The 16,706-nt window shown below is 30.0% G+C and overlaps 1 protein-coding gene across 9 annotated transcripts; it reads right to left on the reverse strand.

Annotated features, from left to right (window-relative positions):
* Positions 1-6,680: 6,680 nt before the first annotated feature.
* On the reverse strand, positions 6,681-15,762 carry LOC112802472 (probable cyclic nucleotide-gated ion channel 20, chloroplastic). 9 transcript variants are annotated; one of them, XM_025845708.3, is made up of 14 exons: positions 15,107-15,762; positions 13,867-14,040; positions 13,512-13,610; positions 12,973-13,107; positions 11,700-11,854; positions 10,941-11,229; positions 10,344-10,604; positions 9,828-9,973; positions 9,278-9,355; positions 8,239-8,368; positions 7,705-7,954; positions 7,462-7,615; positions 6,947-7,026; positions 6,681-6,811 (listed from the first exon to the last, which is right to left on the reverse strand). In XM_025845708.3, the coding sequence occupies exons 1-14, from the start codon at positions 15,410-15,412 to the stop codon at positions 6,798-6,800; spliced, it is 2,271 nt and encodes a 756-aa protein (XP_025701493.1). In that variant the 5' UTR covers positions 15,413-15,762; the 3' UTR covers positions 6,681-6,797. The 9 variants fall into 9 exon arrangements, with proteins under 9 accessions (XP_025701493.1, XP_025701492.1, XP_072093824.1 ...); XM_025845707.3 differs by having other exon boundaries at positions 6,681-6,814; XM_072237723.1 differs by lacking the exon at positions 11,700-11,854 and having other exon boundaries at positions 10,941-11,180.
* Positions 15,763-16,706: the final 944 nt, after the last annotated feature.

A 16,706-nucleotide genomic window follows, 5' to 3' on the forward strand; every position in this document is an offset into this window, starting at 1 on the left:
AAATCCGAGAAAGGAAGAAAAACACCCAAGCGGGTGATCATACATTCATACATAAAGAAAAAATGAGGGGCCGCCTCATTGACTCTCCCAAAACAAACCCGGTCTTCCGGACCCAGGGTTATCAACTCATATTTTGGCTCGTCCTCCTCCGAAGTACAAAGCCTGTGATGAGTACGAAGATGAGTGATAAACTCAGCGTCGACCAAGGGTTCCTCCCCAAGGACCGTGACATCAACCCATTGAGAAAGAACATCTACAGAAGCCATTTTTTCTTTATATAAAAGGTAACAGAAACCTACAAAAAGAAAAAAGAAAAAGAAAATAAAAAAACACGGTCCCTAAAGAGAGGGGATACAAAGCCGAAATCTACAGACCAACCTATCCACCCACAAAACAAAAGCATGCAAACATAAGGCATGACGTGAAAGAAGTAAAACTAACCTTCGTCCGAAAAGTGAAGGTTGGAAAAAGCAGAAATCTTCGAGCACCAGAATGCAGCACGAGCAAGGAAAGAAGAAATTTGAAAGATTTCAGAAACGGAAAAATGAAAGAGAGGGAAAGTATTTATAAACATGCCAAGGGGCATAATGGTAAAAGCGGAGCAGTCATTAATGAGATTGCACCGTTACCAAAGCCCTCAAATCCCTGAATACTTCCCCAACGGACACGACGCTTGAATTGACGTAACTGTCAGAAACAAAAGGTCGCGAAAATCACGTCGGTTTATAAGACCCATGTTTCCTCCAAATAAGTCGACTACGAACCCGAGTTAAATACTTGAACCCAAGCTCTAAGAGACTTTGGGCTCAAGTAGGGGCACTGTTCATACCCTGGCCCAATGTCAAAGGCCCAGGTCCAAATAAAAGGCCTAATCTGTAGGATTAAGCCTAGCTAAGTACCGACTTTCACGTAAGAAGTCGGTATCAACCACGACTTGCTCTAAAGAAGTCGGACATGAGATTAGCTGGCAGATAAACACTCAATTCAAATGAGTAACCGCCCCTAAAATCTCTCTAACCGCTTCATAAAGCCATATCTTAACCTCCCCAAGATAATTGGACGGTTAACACCCTAAAGATACGGCACTACTCCAACGGTAGTTATTGGCTCACCACTATAAATACACTGACACCCCTCAGGTATCTCTAAGCCCAATACTCTCTAGACCTGCTAACACCCTTGCTGACTTAGGCATCGGAGTGTCTTTGCAGGTACCACCCCCCATTCACCCACGTATACAAGTCGGAAGGAGGCTCCAGCGTGTAAACCAACTCGGAGTTCACCCTTCGCGGACGATTGGGCCAACCTACACCATTCATTCTATTAATCTCTGGTTACCCACCGTAACAATAATTATTTCGTTTAAATGAGATATGTGTATTATTATAAAAAAATTATAATTAAAATAATCTTAATAATCTAAATTTTAGTGTGCAATTGATACTTAAAAAAGTTGATAAAAAATTAAAATAAAAGATATATTTAAATAATTAGTACTCAAAATAGTATATTAAAAATTTTAAATTAAATTATAAACAGAAGAATATTTTTCGTTTATAAATAAGATACGTACAAAATAAAATTTGATTTATTTTATTTATATACAAATTCATCTTATTTATACGATAAATGAAATAAATTATGTGATGTAAATTGATAATATATTATAAATTATATATTTTGATAAATAAAATAATTAAATTATTTATTTTAAAAAAATGCTCATGATATACGGTCAATAATTTGGTAATTAATATATTTCCTCTTTTGTGAATAATGAAAAGTGAACAAGGGTTTATTACGTATGAATTATATGAATTATAGATGTGCTTGCAGTGCAATTTGGATTATTTTTAAAAATATATTAATTTAATTTGAAATGTATAATTTGTTAAGATTTGGATTAGATTTGTTTGATTTTATGTCTAAATCTAATCCAACCTAAATTATTGTAGTTTGGATTGAATTAATTATTTAAATTTTAAAAATAAAATTTTAAGATTTTATTATTGAAAAGTAGAAGTTATTTTATATCGGTAAAATAAATAAATAAATGAATCTTGTTTTATATTCAGAAAATGCTCCTTAAATAATAATAATAATAATAATAATAATATAAAAATGTGCAATAAATTAAACATATTATAAATAAAATTTAAATTTAATAATAAATTAATAATATTATATCATATTTTACGATTTGAATTGAATTTGTTTGATTTAAAAAGTGAAACTTAAATCTGATTCAATTCATATAATTTGCTAAAAATAAAATCTTATAATCTAATTTAAATTAGTGAGTTTAATCGGTTTTGGGTTTATATTTTATTGGATGAATAATTTTATTTAAATCGGTTTAAATTTAAACACAATAAATTATATATCAATATAGAAAATATATAGGAAGCAATTTTTACATTAATAGTATTAAAATTATTTTTTTTAAAGTTTAAATTTTAAAGTGTAGGGTATCACCAATAATGGTAGTAATTGTCGGCATCAAAGGTAAAATTGTAGTGTTATTACGGGTGGAGGGGTGGTATTGCAAAAAAGGAGAAAGAAGTGAAAAGAAATAAAAAATAAATAAATTTACACTAATTTAAATTTTAATAAAATATGATGTACAAGTGAAGAGTTTATTATTTTTTCAAAAAGTTTTAGTAAACCAAATCTTAATGAATATATAGATGCTAGACATTCTTTTAATATAGGGATTAGCATGAAGCGTATCCATAGTATGGATTCACGGTGATAAAATAAATGGTTAGATTTAATGTTTATAATATTTTATACCAAAAATTAATCGATTTATTTCTTCTTTGTTGGGTTTCCCTTCTTCTTGATTTTTCTTTCGATGGCAAAAAGTGAGAAGAAAAAGATATCAATCGTTGATTGCATCAGAGTGAGGTGTTATGCATGGACAATCAATTTAAATTTAATCGTAAAAGGTAATCATTCATTAACGTCAGTCCCAAAACAAAATAATTTATATTAGCGAAGTTAAAATTAATAATTTATCTTAATAATGTAAAAAAAAAGTGACACTTGGTTATTTTCTTAATATTACTTAATTATGCTTAAATTATAAAAGAATATCATTATGGAACGGATGATGTAGTAACATCTTAGAAACTCGAAGTAATTCTAAAGAAATTAGCAAGTAAAACTTTAATAGAAAATTTTTTATTTTGGGTGTGTTTAGCTTTGTTTTTGAAAACTTTAATTCCTTTTTAAAACAATTTTGTCTATTAAGTAATTTTATATTTGATGCCTACAAAGTATCTTTTATTTTATAGATGGTTCAGTGAAACTTTGTTAAACTTTTGCTTTTAAGAGAGCTTAATTAAAGAAATACCAAATACATTAAAATTATTATAATTTAATTAATATATATGTGTTTTAAAAACACATCATAAGATTATTATTAGTAGAAATTTTTAACTTTTTAATAAATATATTAAAAATTTAAATATTTTATATTTTAATAAAAAAAATTTAATTTATAATTTTAAAATATATACTTTAAGATATATGTTAGTTAAATTAAATTATTAAATTTTTTTAAATAATAAAATAAATATTAAATTTATAGACATAAATACAAAATAAAAAGTTTATAGATTTTGAGTTCAAAAGATTTTGAGTTTTTGGTGTTGGGTTAATTGTAAAATGGATCTCTCATCTTATAAACTTCTTATTTTTTCTTATTTTTTTTGATGTAGGACTAATTTCAACACTCCTCTCATTTCTATAACGTAAGTATATTTCTTAAATTTTAATAGATTGAATGTGATCTGGTACATTACGAGAACGTTTAACCGTGAAGTTAATATAGTTAAATTTTTTTAAATTTTATTTTAATTTTTTTTAACTTAGCTTATAGGTAATAATTATTTTTTATTATTGTACAGAAAATATCTGATACAAGTAGTTTGGTAAGTAGTTAATATTTTATTTTATTTTGTACATCATTACATTAGTATTAGATAAGTATAAAGTTTACCAAACTTTTTGAATCTCCATGAAGTACAACATAACCACAAACATGTAACTTGTTCCTAAATATCAAAAACCTTCATTCTAAAAACATAAAGTGTGACTAATCACTACTTATCAGTAGCCAAGATTTAATTGTCTCAGTGAGACGTATTCTCCAAAGACACCTAACTGAGTTCTGCTTTCATCGACAATAATATTTTAGATAATCAGACTCCACAGCTCCATATGCACAGCTTTTCTGCTCTTGAATCGGTGGCTTACCTTAAAATTAATGAGCCTCTCTATGTTGTAATTATCTCCTACACCACCAATATCATAAATTATATTAATTGATGAGTTATTAAAATTTTACAACATAGTTAATTTAATAAAAAATAAAACTAAAAAAATATTTATTATAAACTAGAAAAATAAAATAAAATTTTATATAATTATTTAATTATAATCGGTAAATCAATTTAATTTATGATTCACTAATAAAATTAATAATTCGATTATTTAATAGTTTGACCAATTTATTACTAGTTTAGTTTTTTTGAAATAAAAAGTTTAACACAGTAAAGTAGAGCATTTAGAAAGTCCAGAATTACAATACAAACACTAAATAAAAAATTGTAGTTATTTCTGCCATCAACAACTAGACGGAACAAAGTCAACCCACTCTTTGTAGCTCCTAATCGACTTGGTAATAACTTCCGCAACGCATGTTTCTTGATTCCTGAAAATCTTGGCATTCTTTTCCAACTATATATTCCAAATGATAGCAAAAAAACCAATCAGTCACCTGTTACGTTCGACTTTTCTTACAGGAGCTCATGTCCAACTCTCAAAGTGTTGCTTAATGATTTTTGGAATAGACCAAAATTTATTATAAGCGTATAACCAAGCACACCACACTTGCCATGTGAACTCACAGCCAATGAATAAGTAGAAATCATTCTCAATTTCTTTTTTATATAAAACACAAATCATATCTCTGTAATCAATAATACCCAATCTAATCAATCTTTCCTTAGTATTGATCCTACCAACTAATACAAACCAACTGAATAGCTCAACTCTTGGTGGTACTAGTCCTCTCCATATAGATCTAGTGAAACTATAACTCGTAATGTACTTCGGGAGAGTCTCGACCTGCAAAACCTGCACAAATGAGTTAGTAGAGTAAACTCCTGATCTATCAAATTTTCATATTATTCTATCCTCCTTCTCCCTTGTTAACCTGACAGTTTGTAGAACTCCATGAAATTGGTTAACTAATTCTAACTCCCATTGGAATAATACCCTTCTCCAATGAAAGATCTATATCCACTCCAACCCATCCCAGAACCCACAGTACCCTATTACAGATCCGACTTGATTTGAAACCGAAAAAAGTCTTGGAAATACATCCTGCAACACCCCACATGGTAGCCAATTATCTTCCCAGAAACAAATTCTTCTACCATCTCTTAACTCTAATGATAATCCTTTGATCATTTTATCTCTCGCTTGTTGTTCTCTTATCTGTAATTGACAAATGTCCCTCTACGGACCCTTTGTGTTAAGAACCGGCTGACAAGAAAAAAGGATATTTAGATTTAAGTCATTGCAGAAGCACACAATTTTCTTCCATAATCAACAATCCTCTTTTAAAAATTGCTATCATTACTTGAACAACAATACTGTATTTCGAAACACTGCATTGTTCACGCCTAAACCCCCGAAGCATTTTGGAGCTTGCACAATACTGAAAACTAGCATATTATACGGGACTTTTTTTCAACAATCTTCTAGCCAGTAGATAACGAAGAATTATTCAAGTGACACATTCAAAAATTAAAACACAGATTAGGTGCTTTATTATTGTTTCAGCAATTTATGATATGGATCCAATTAAAATCAATAATCATTTTTTAAAAAAATATCCTACATATATATTTCTATTCAGTGATGACTGAATTTTTGTATGTATATATCAAAATTGTTATCCAATTAAAATTATCGTTTTTGTTCAAAATGGATCAAAGGTCGGTGTTCGTGATATGAGAAAGGTAATCAATTATTAGAATTTTTCATAAAATTAAGCTAAAATAAATAATATCTAATTAATTAACAATGTCTTTTTCCGAATACAATATTATTTACATGTCTTTTTTCTTAAAATAGAAAATCGCAATGAAATTTTTTTTTAACTGAAAAACAAGTAAATTGCACCAAGAAATTCTGATTTAACTCTAGAAACTAAAGAAATTGCACTAGGGAACAAGAAATTTAAAAACGAATCAGAATCTACCCGATAAGTGCGCTTTATACACAAAATTTGAATTCAACAAACACCTCGCAGTACAATTTTTAGCATTAGTCATAAATCGCAACCATCTACTGCAATTTATGCATTTTGGATTAAAAAAAACGAACCGAGTCCTCGCAATGAGTCATAAATGGCAAGTTGTTTGTGACATAAATTACAGGGTGTTCATCCTCTGATGCATTTATCTGGATGAATCAAGTGTTAGCTATTTGCAAACTATATTCTTGAACTATATACATTTGAAACTAAGTAAAAATCATATGAATGCTTTAAAAAAAAATTAAATATGATATAAAAACATGCAAATTAAAATTATTTTTTACTTACCAATTCATTCCCATAAAAGCTGTAGTCAGTTAACCTTCGGTAGAAAGAGCTGCTATAGTCATGACTGATGAATCATGATAGTTAAATTTTGCTTGAAAAATGTGGCACGAGTTCAATGAATTCAACATACATGATCAGACCCGTCTTAGTATTATTTGGATATCCACATCTCTTGTTTTTAGACCTGAATTTCTTCTAGTTATACAAGCAAAAGCAACACTTGTTATGTGTTAATATGCAGCACATATTACAGTTGCTACATATAATATTACAGATATATTACAATGCAATCTAGAACCTAATTTGTTTGTGAGGCAGCACGCTTACGATTTAAACGGTTCTTCCTGTTTCGCCACGCCATCTGAATCCGTGTTGCAGCAAGGGATCTCCAATAAGGTGATTCATACCTAAAATATCACAAATTACCAAAAAATTATTCAGACATGTACATCGAAAAAATGAAAGAAAATAAAATACTTTTATAGTGAAAACCACAAATATGCTTATTCTTACTAGTTCCATGCACATAATGACATTTTTTCACCTCCGGAGGCGAAAATATATTTTGGTTTTACTCCCTGTTCTAAAGGGTTAGACTTGTATCAGATCACAAATATTCATTTTTCATTTTTAACTAAGCAATACCATACTAATATCGATGATCTATTTATGTAAGCAATGTAGACCTGGTGAAGAACTTCCACACAAAACCTTCATTAAACTCTGGACTCAGTGTATGTAGAATTATAATTTTTGATTAACTAACATACTTTTAAGTCATAAGGAAGATGATTATGCTGAACTGAAAATCAAGATATAATGAGAGAAAGGGAACAACTGACCTTAGGGCTGCTTGAACACGTGGTCTTTGAAATAATCTTGAGAAACGAATTATTACTTCTTCAAGGTCATCAGCTCGGAGTGAAAACACCTCCACATTTGTTAAGGCCCTTACTGTCCTTTCACTACGCAAGACTTTTTCTGGTTTTCTGCTTGCTACAGTAGAAATCATATTGTAAATCATGTTGATGAATGATAGAAAATATTTAAGAGGCACATCATCACATCATTTAATATTGTTGTACCTGTGTAGAGTAATGAATTCTCCAAACACCACTGCAAGAGTTCTTCACCACAAGCATCCCCTTGGGTTAAGCTAATTCTAATTCCATCTTCTCCTTCGATGCTCTCCAATTTCCCATGCATAACAAACACCATCTTCTCCACTAGACCACCATTATACAAGATATTGCTTCCTTTGATGTATATCTTGTGTCTTAACTTCTCACAAATGGCATCTAAAATAGGCTCGTCCATCATAGAAAAAATTCGAACCTGCATGAATGGTACATCCTCAGACTCACCATTATCGAGAATTTTCAAGGTTGTTCAGCATATGTCAGCTTCTTATTAAACATTTGTTTGATTCCATTTCCATCATGTTATGAATAGAGAACCTTAGGCAAACAGAAATTCATATGAAACATAGTGGCTGACATTGTGTACTTCATCTAATATGTAAACCACATAATTATGATCCACTCAAAGTGTAAACAAGATGAGTTGGCATAAACATAACTAGAAAGCTACCATAGATATTCAAGATTTTTGGTGCCTACTCTCTTAATGAATCTGAAGAGATGACGCCTTATGTCTCTTTGGAGATCTTCTGGCATATTCTCCATAAGCATTTCCGCATTCACCCCTATTGTTGCAGCCCAATTATACCGTTCAACATGTCTTATTTTCCTGCATGATAGAAATCCTATCTCACTTGTGTTTATGTTATCCACAATTTAATTCGACATACACCCTAAACAAAATTAAAAATACGAGGCATACTATATTTATTGCATTCAAAGCACATACATGCTCTATTGTACAGTAAGAAGTAGCTGCTTATATATTTACAGTTTCAGCATCAATTCAATTATGCCAGAAAGGAATTGATCCATGTGAATATGATGATTGTAAGCCAGATGAACAATAAATATTGTACAGAAAGTTATCATATAAAGAGTAGTAAATGATTATTAAACCCTTTCAAATAAAATAAAATAAAATAAAATAAAATAACGGGAAGAAGAAGATTATTAAACCAAAAACCAGTTATGCAACACAAAGCATTTACACTGACAAACTAAGAAAATTATTACAAACATGAAACTTCTCATGTTCATCAAGACTGCATTTGTTTACAAGTACGGAGCACTGAGACATGGACATAGAAATACAAAAACGTGTTTGGCAGATGAGACATGGACAGAAACATTGGTGTATTTAGTGTCCATCGTGACAGGAAGGACATAGAAACACTAACAAGAGATACAACTTATTTTTTTTCTTTTATTATTCTTGTTAATTTTTCATAATTATATTTTTTATTATTATATTTTTCTTCCCAAATTTTTCGAATGAGAAAAAATAAGAATGGATTAGATTTTGATAATTAGTTTTAATTTATTACCAAACAAAATACAAGAATACTAATTTTTGTGTTTCTGTCATTTGTATCTTGTTCTTAGTGTCTTGTCTTATCCTGTTCTTATAACCAAACGGCAGCCTAAGTTAATAACCAATGAATCACATCAACCAATTGGAAAATATGCATGATCCAATGTGGAAGCGATTCATCAAGAGAATAAAAGCATTTCAGACCTTCTAAGATCTTCTGGTAAGTGAAACTGGCTCATCCATTGCTCAACATCACGGCCTCTAAGTTGCATTTCTAGTGTCCTGTAAGCAATATGGAAGAAAATACACTGACCAAACTGTAACCCGTAACACAGTAGAACTTCACTATTAAATCTCAATTAAGATTGGCAATGTTAGAAAAGTTAAACCGACCAATGAGAACAAAATAATGCAATGACAAACTACAATATTTATAGCAGACTTCTTCATTATCTATTCAAAATATCTTAATGAAAAAATAGCAAAAATATGAGCTACATATCAGCTACAGTCAAACTTACAGGAATATTGATGTGGTGATAGAATTTAGAGTGATATTTATATACAAATACAATTACGCATTAGGGTGCCTATCACTCGCCTACCTGAGTTATTTTGAAATTTTTATATACAAGGAATTGTACAACTAAAGCATTACAGATGAGTATGAAAAACATCATTACAGATGAGTATGAAAAACATTGTCATAAAAAAGTTTAGGATGGATACAGCATGAAAGAAAACAAAGTTCTACCTCTGACCGAGAGCTTGAAGATAGTTTTGTATGTTTCCGATCAAAAGTGCAAAAAGCAAGAGTCCTATTCCTGTGATTGCCATTATGAAAAGGACTTCGAACTCAAAATCACTAGGGGTTTGATTACCAGCAAGGGTACTGATTTGCTGTATTCAAGATAAGAAAGGATATATAATAGCCTAAGTTAGTATTATTGGTTTATTATGAGAGTATCCATGAGCATGTGCTAATAAATTCAAGCATTATCTTCCCCATTCATATCATTAAATAATATTTCTAACTCAAGATAAAGTAGGAAAGTGCTTAGTCTACACTTGAAACCTAAAGGAGTTAGAGTTACCAATGATCCATTTTGGAGAAAGATCAACCATAAAACTGACAATAGGAAAGAAAAGGGATTGGTTTACAAACAAGACTATTTTTTTCCTCCAATGGAAGAAAAATGAGATGTGCAATTACTAAAATGTAAAAAAAAAAATTTACAAAATAAACAGAAGGGAAGAATGAAACGCATACTTGGAAGCCCCAATACAGTGCATACAGATACTTCTTGACTATTTTAGGATGCGTAGTAAGTTGTACAACATTGGCGTATATCCCATAATCAAAAGCACCAGAAGAGGAATTCAAACAAGCAGTTGCATTTGCATTGTTTCTCCACATTTCTGAATCTGATGATGTATAGTGTGAGAAACGGTCATACCCACAATCAATAATCTTCATGCATTGAGTAACAACTGAATTATGGCAGGCATCTCGCAAACATTGATTAACCCTCTAGAAGAAGGATGGGGGAAGAAAAGAGTAACGTTAATAGTAGAATATTATTTAATCTTCATTTGCATAATCAAATTGCTTGTGTCTAAAGTTATCCGAAATTTGTAGTATAGTTTTATGATCAATGATAATAAAAGAGACGCACTAAGATACAAATAAGGGGGAAAAAGGGTGCAATAAATTTCCATGCGAAAGCACACACATATTGACAAAGCACTTTATTTTGTAAATATTTTAAACTGCATTACGTATTACAGACAATTATATGAAGATTCGAGGATCTCAATTGAACCAAGTGATACTAAAGAGGTATCAACAAGAATGTTTTTCACTCACCTGCAAACCAAAGAGGTACCAACAAGAGCCAACGACATGTCCAGATAGTATAAAAATGAGGATATTTATAAAAAAATTTGCCCATGCTGACTCAAATATGAATCCTTCTGGAGACTGGACAATTAGCAGAGGCAAAAATCGGAATAACCTGGGGATATACTGCACAAGGATCACTCCACATAAAAGACTCTCAGCATGACTCGCTCCGAAATATCTTGGCAGCACAAACAATACTATTATCTGCACATTTGGCAGCAGAAACAATACTGTGATCCGCACATAATGTACACTGTTTATATAACCGAAAAGGAGTTTGATGAGTAATTGAATATTATTCTATAAAAAACATCGAAGTTGTTAGAGATAAAATTATTTCTAGCATATAACTAGGTTGATTTTTTAGGCTACTTGGTTTCAGACAAGTTACAAGGAGCATCTATTGCTAAAATAAGAATTAGTAAATTTTTCAGAGATTGTCTATAGAGAGTAACAAGTAATAGAAAAATAAGAGAGGAACATTCATTTTGTGTGTTTTTATTCTAATTATAGAGATCCATAATTCCATATACACAGCTAAATTCATCAACAGTACCAACTTCTCACAATAAATTTAAATACATCAGTTACTTAGAGTAATAACTCTACAACAAAATTTAAAAAATATTTGTTGATGTTTTCGTATGTCCAAAACTTCCCCTCAAACTAAATCATATAAAATTTTAAATCATATGCAAAAAGTGTGCTACAGTTTCAACTTACTCGAAGTTCCTAATAGACTTTGTGATATCTACTAATTGATCAATGGAATTCACAAAGTGAGTCACAATGAATCCAGATTGAACCTTTGCTCTAATGACATGATAATCTACTTTTTTATGCTTGATTCTCACATGGAATGTTGGATTTGAGGCAACCTGCAAGGATGCTTGATTGTCACATATGAGCTGCATCTAATTAATATCTCCAAATTAAACTTTAGCCTTTGTAGAAAATGCTTCACCCATATTAGTGATAAGTTACTAGGCTATTGCTTGATATTCTACTTTAGTCCTTGATCTAGCCACAACACTTTGTTCTCACATTTCCAAGATATCAAGTTAACTCCAATCTTGCATAATAACCTAACAGGATTGTCTATTTAAAGGTGAAGAAACCCACTGTAATTTCCTAATAAGTATCCAATATTGGTTGCAATATAATAAGGGCTCCCTTATCTTGGAAACAACATAAAATTTGGATCCCTTGGAGTATCCAAAGGTCAACTATATGACAGACCAATCTTTTCTAAGATATCAAGGTCACACTTCCCTGAGAAATCACCATCCAAGTAGAATATTGAGCTACTTCAATTCCAAGAAAATACTTGAGGCACACTAAATCCTTGGTTTGAAAATGTTTATGTTCTTTAAGCTTACAAATATCATTATCCTCATCACCAATGTGGCAATATCTTCCACACACACTAAAAGATAAATACTTAGATTTGACAGAGAATGAAGATAAAATACCAAGTAATCTATCTAACTGCAAATCATGACCAATTGTTGAAATACAAGGTTTACGGTTCAAAACACGCCAATGGAGATAGTTTTAAACCATAAAGTAAGTTTGGAAGTCTACAAATAAATTCAAACTCTGTTTGATCAATAAAGAATCTTAGTTGATAGTGTAGAAAGAGGGAATTTGTGAATGATTTTCTCATAATGACAAATAAAGGTTGATTGCAATATTTAGTGGATATGATGGATAGGTTCATTTCACCTGGACTAGACTCTTTGGCTAGCTGCACAAGCTAGCGTGTAATTTTAACCATGAAGCACAAATTTTACTGAAGATTTGATTTCTAGGAAATGGAGAGAAAATGAAATGACCATTCATGTTCAATAACTTTTATATCTCCTTTTCACATAAAAATAAAAAAATAAAATGGGTGACATAGTCAAATACTTAAGTGGATATCTTCTTTTTTTTTTTTTAATAGAGAAAAAAGCATGCCATCATGAAAAAGAAAGTGAGATTGTAAGACACTTACCTGTGGTAGAGGAAGTGCAATAAACAAATCAAGAAAGAAATAACTAGTCAGGTAATGTCGAGCAATTTTCTTTGGATCATCAATTAAATCAGTACCCCTTAACCTTGACCCGGCAGAAACATAAGCCAACCTAAACTGAAAAGATGAAATTACAGAGTTATACAAGCTGGAGCTATGCTTATTAATCTTTATCCATGAGATCACAATGCTATTTCATTTCATGTTTTCAATCATATTGTTACCAGCTACATTTTCTTTGCACTCTCCATTTATTAAAAGTTTCAATCAATTTCCAGTGTTTAAACACCTTTTTGAATGGCCAACCACTCTTATGTATTAAGTTTTTATTTACTAATACATAAAAGTTGAGCAACATGTATTTATCATCCCTTAGATTATTTTATGATCTAATAATCTTCTAGTAGACAGTTATGTTTGATGTAAAAGTTTCTATACCCTGGTCCTCCTTTGGTGCCAAGAAACTTTTACTGAAATACATTCATTAGAGTACTTCTAAAAGGTTGTAACTTGGAGATTACCTGGAGAAGCATGTTCATGAAATATACTAAATCATTTATGCTTCTAAGTAAAATAAGTGGTCTCGTCATTGTCCAACTGATAACAATGCAATTCAAATGCTGCACAATGAATATGAAAAATGCAAATAAAATGTTCAGATGGTATCAGGAAAATATTTGTAACTATAACATGCAAGATAATTCAACTAAGTAAAGGGAAGAACAATGAATTTGAGTTCTCTGATGATCAAAATAAAATGATCTTTTTATGTTTACATTATTTTTCTATTGATTTAATTGTTCTAGACAAACAATAAGTACAAATATTAAATAATCAATGGTGGGGTTATAAATAGGACAAAGTCTTGTAACATACCTTTTCAACATACAATAAGAAGAAAAATAATGGATCCAAAAATATTGCCACCAAGCTTAAAATAGCTATAATCTTGTTCCATTGTTTTACACTGTCAGGATGTATAACTCCAGGAACACATGAAGAGCAGAATGAAGGGACTCTCCAAGCAGAACCCTCAAAAATACTATCAAACTGTGAACACTCAAAACATTGGAGAAAGAAATAAACTTGGTTACATGAAAGCAATAGCATAATACATAATATTACAATATTATCAAAATTTCCCCTCAAAGTGGACAATGATAACAAAACTAGCAATGCTAGGTAGTGAAACAATAATTTGAAGAATCAAGAATAATAATCAGATAGTATCCTGTATGGTAACCAGAATAAACAAGGACGTAGATGTAATGCCATATATTTTGCAAGTTAAATTTAATTAGAGATTATGTAGTGAATTACATTTGCATTCTCCGTTCTTTTGTTAAAAGAAATAGTTTTACTATAAGGATCAAATTAAAAATTTAATAAAACTATAAGGATGAAAAGTAATTAAACCTAGTTTATTTTTGGAAGAAAAACACCTTCTGACCAAACCTATTTGAATTTCTTAGACTTCGGGTTGGTTTTGTAAATTTTTACTTTTAGAAAATAGTTCATCAACACTAACTTGAAAAATAACTTTTTAAAAGTTAGTAACATTTATGTTTAAAAATTACTTTGAATAAACACAAATAACACGAATTACATATAGTAAAATAATTTTAAAAATTAAAAAAAAGGTTACAATATATAAATATTAGAATAAATTTAAATATTTATTAATATATAAAATTATATTAAAGTTTTAATTTTAATAAATATAAATTAAAGAACAATGCTAAATGACCAATAAATATTATTATTTTTGGCCAGTAATAATTTACACCCATATTTACATAAATTTTGTATACAAAAAACATATAATTTACACATATATTTACTAAAATTTTGTACACATGAATCAATACAATTTACAATTATATTTTTCAGAATTTATATACATAAATTAGTAAAATTTATTTGTTAAAAATAATTTAATATTTGTATTAACTAAATAATGGCTAAAACTACTAAAAGTTGCTGGCTCTTAAAAGTTTCTCTAAATTAAATTTAAAAAAAAAAATTATCTCTTTTAAAATCTACAAACCTATGTTATCATTTTTTCTTTTATCACAAAAACAAGATAAGGAGGTTGAGTTTTTTAAAGCACAAATACCTCTGCTTGAAGAGGATTATATTGAAGCCTTCCTGTCATAGCACGATGCCATCTAAGTGGGCCACCGCCGCGGCGGGACGAAGAAAGATGTAGAGTTTCATGAGTGGCAGTGGAATAGAATGACGATGAAGCACTCTTCTTCTGGGGAAAGGTTTTCACACTATCAAGTGTACGAGTTGCTTCTCGGTGGGAGACCATGGGAATGTGCATAGACCTGCTTCGGGCCCGAAAATCCGAACCCTGGAGTCCATGAGATCGTTGTGGAGGTGACAGCATTGGCTCCTCTTCTATTTCCAAGTTAGCCATGGTAATCTTCTATTCTTCTACCAAACAGTTCAAAATTGAACTTGGAGAACACAGGGGAACCAATTTCACAACGATAAATGGACAATTCCATATGATTGGATTCTACTATTTTAATTTATTGATATGCCCCGAGAAGTGAGAACTACGTTGTCCACCTGACCCACCTCTCATGGTCTACTTGCTTTTGTTGGTTTATGCGTGTGGGACAGAAGAGGGTACTGTCTCTCTCTCTCTCTCTCTTTTCAAATAATGCGGCCACTCCGATGCGGAAGTAAAACACGAGCCCTCTCCTCCAATCTATCTTAGAACTTGGAAGTGTGTTCAATGTCGATAACTAAATCTTTATCTACATATTTTTTAATTTTGACGCAAAAATAACTTAATTATAAAATTAAAAATAATATAAAAATTTAATTAAAAAAATAAAAAAATAATTATAAATTTGATAAAAATATAAAATTAATAGAATAATTAAATTAATATTTTATTATAACTAAAAATCATTGACATAACTTTATGTTTGATTTTATTTATATTAAAGATTACTTTTATAAAATTATTATTAAATTAATTCTATTTTTTTTAAAAAAATTGGTTGTAAGGATATTTTTATATTTTTTTATAAATTTTAAGAACAAAATGTATATTTTATAATAAATAGTTAAAATTTATTTAACTCGAAAAAATTGTAATACTCTTTACTTATTAGTAAAAATATTTAAGAATGAGTAAAGTAAGTTTAATAGGAAGAACAAATATTTTTGAGGCTGCGTATTATATGTTAGAGTATTGGTGATTAATATAATATTTTAATTTATTTTAAGTCAATACTTATTAGATTAATTAGGATAAATTAGTTGTTTAAATTTGATTAAATTTTAACTTAAATTCTGCTCGCAATCTTAAGGCTCAACTTATTAAAATCTTAACTAATTAAGTTTGAGTTGGTTTAAAGTTGATTTGATTCGCTTTTAATTCTATAATTGAATTAAATTTATTATACAATTACGTTAATTCGACAAAAATGTATCTTTATTTATTTTTATCGTTATGCTATACATATAAGTTTATTTTACTTATAAATCTTACAAGTTGGGCCAAATCTAACAAAAATTACGTTCACTCATAAAAATGTGTTAACACGTGCATCACGTTTCTAAAAAGCGCTCCTTCACCGTTACTTTCTTGATGAAAATCACAACTGCCATTTTTTCTTTACGTTTCTCCTCCTCTTCTTTCTTCTTCTTCTTCTCCTTTTTCTTCGCGTGTTTCATCTTTATCGTCGTGTTTCTCC

Source organism: Arachis hypogaea, chromosome 5 (assembly GCF_003086295.3).
Source record: "Arachis hypogaea cultivar Tifrunner chromosome 5, arahy.Tifrunner.gnm2.J5K5, whole genome shotgun sequence".
NCBI classification, from domain to species: domain Eukaryota; kingdom Viridiplantae; phylum Streptophyta; class Magnoliopsida; order Fabales; family Fabaceae; genus Arachis; species Arachis hypogaea.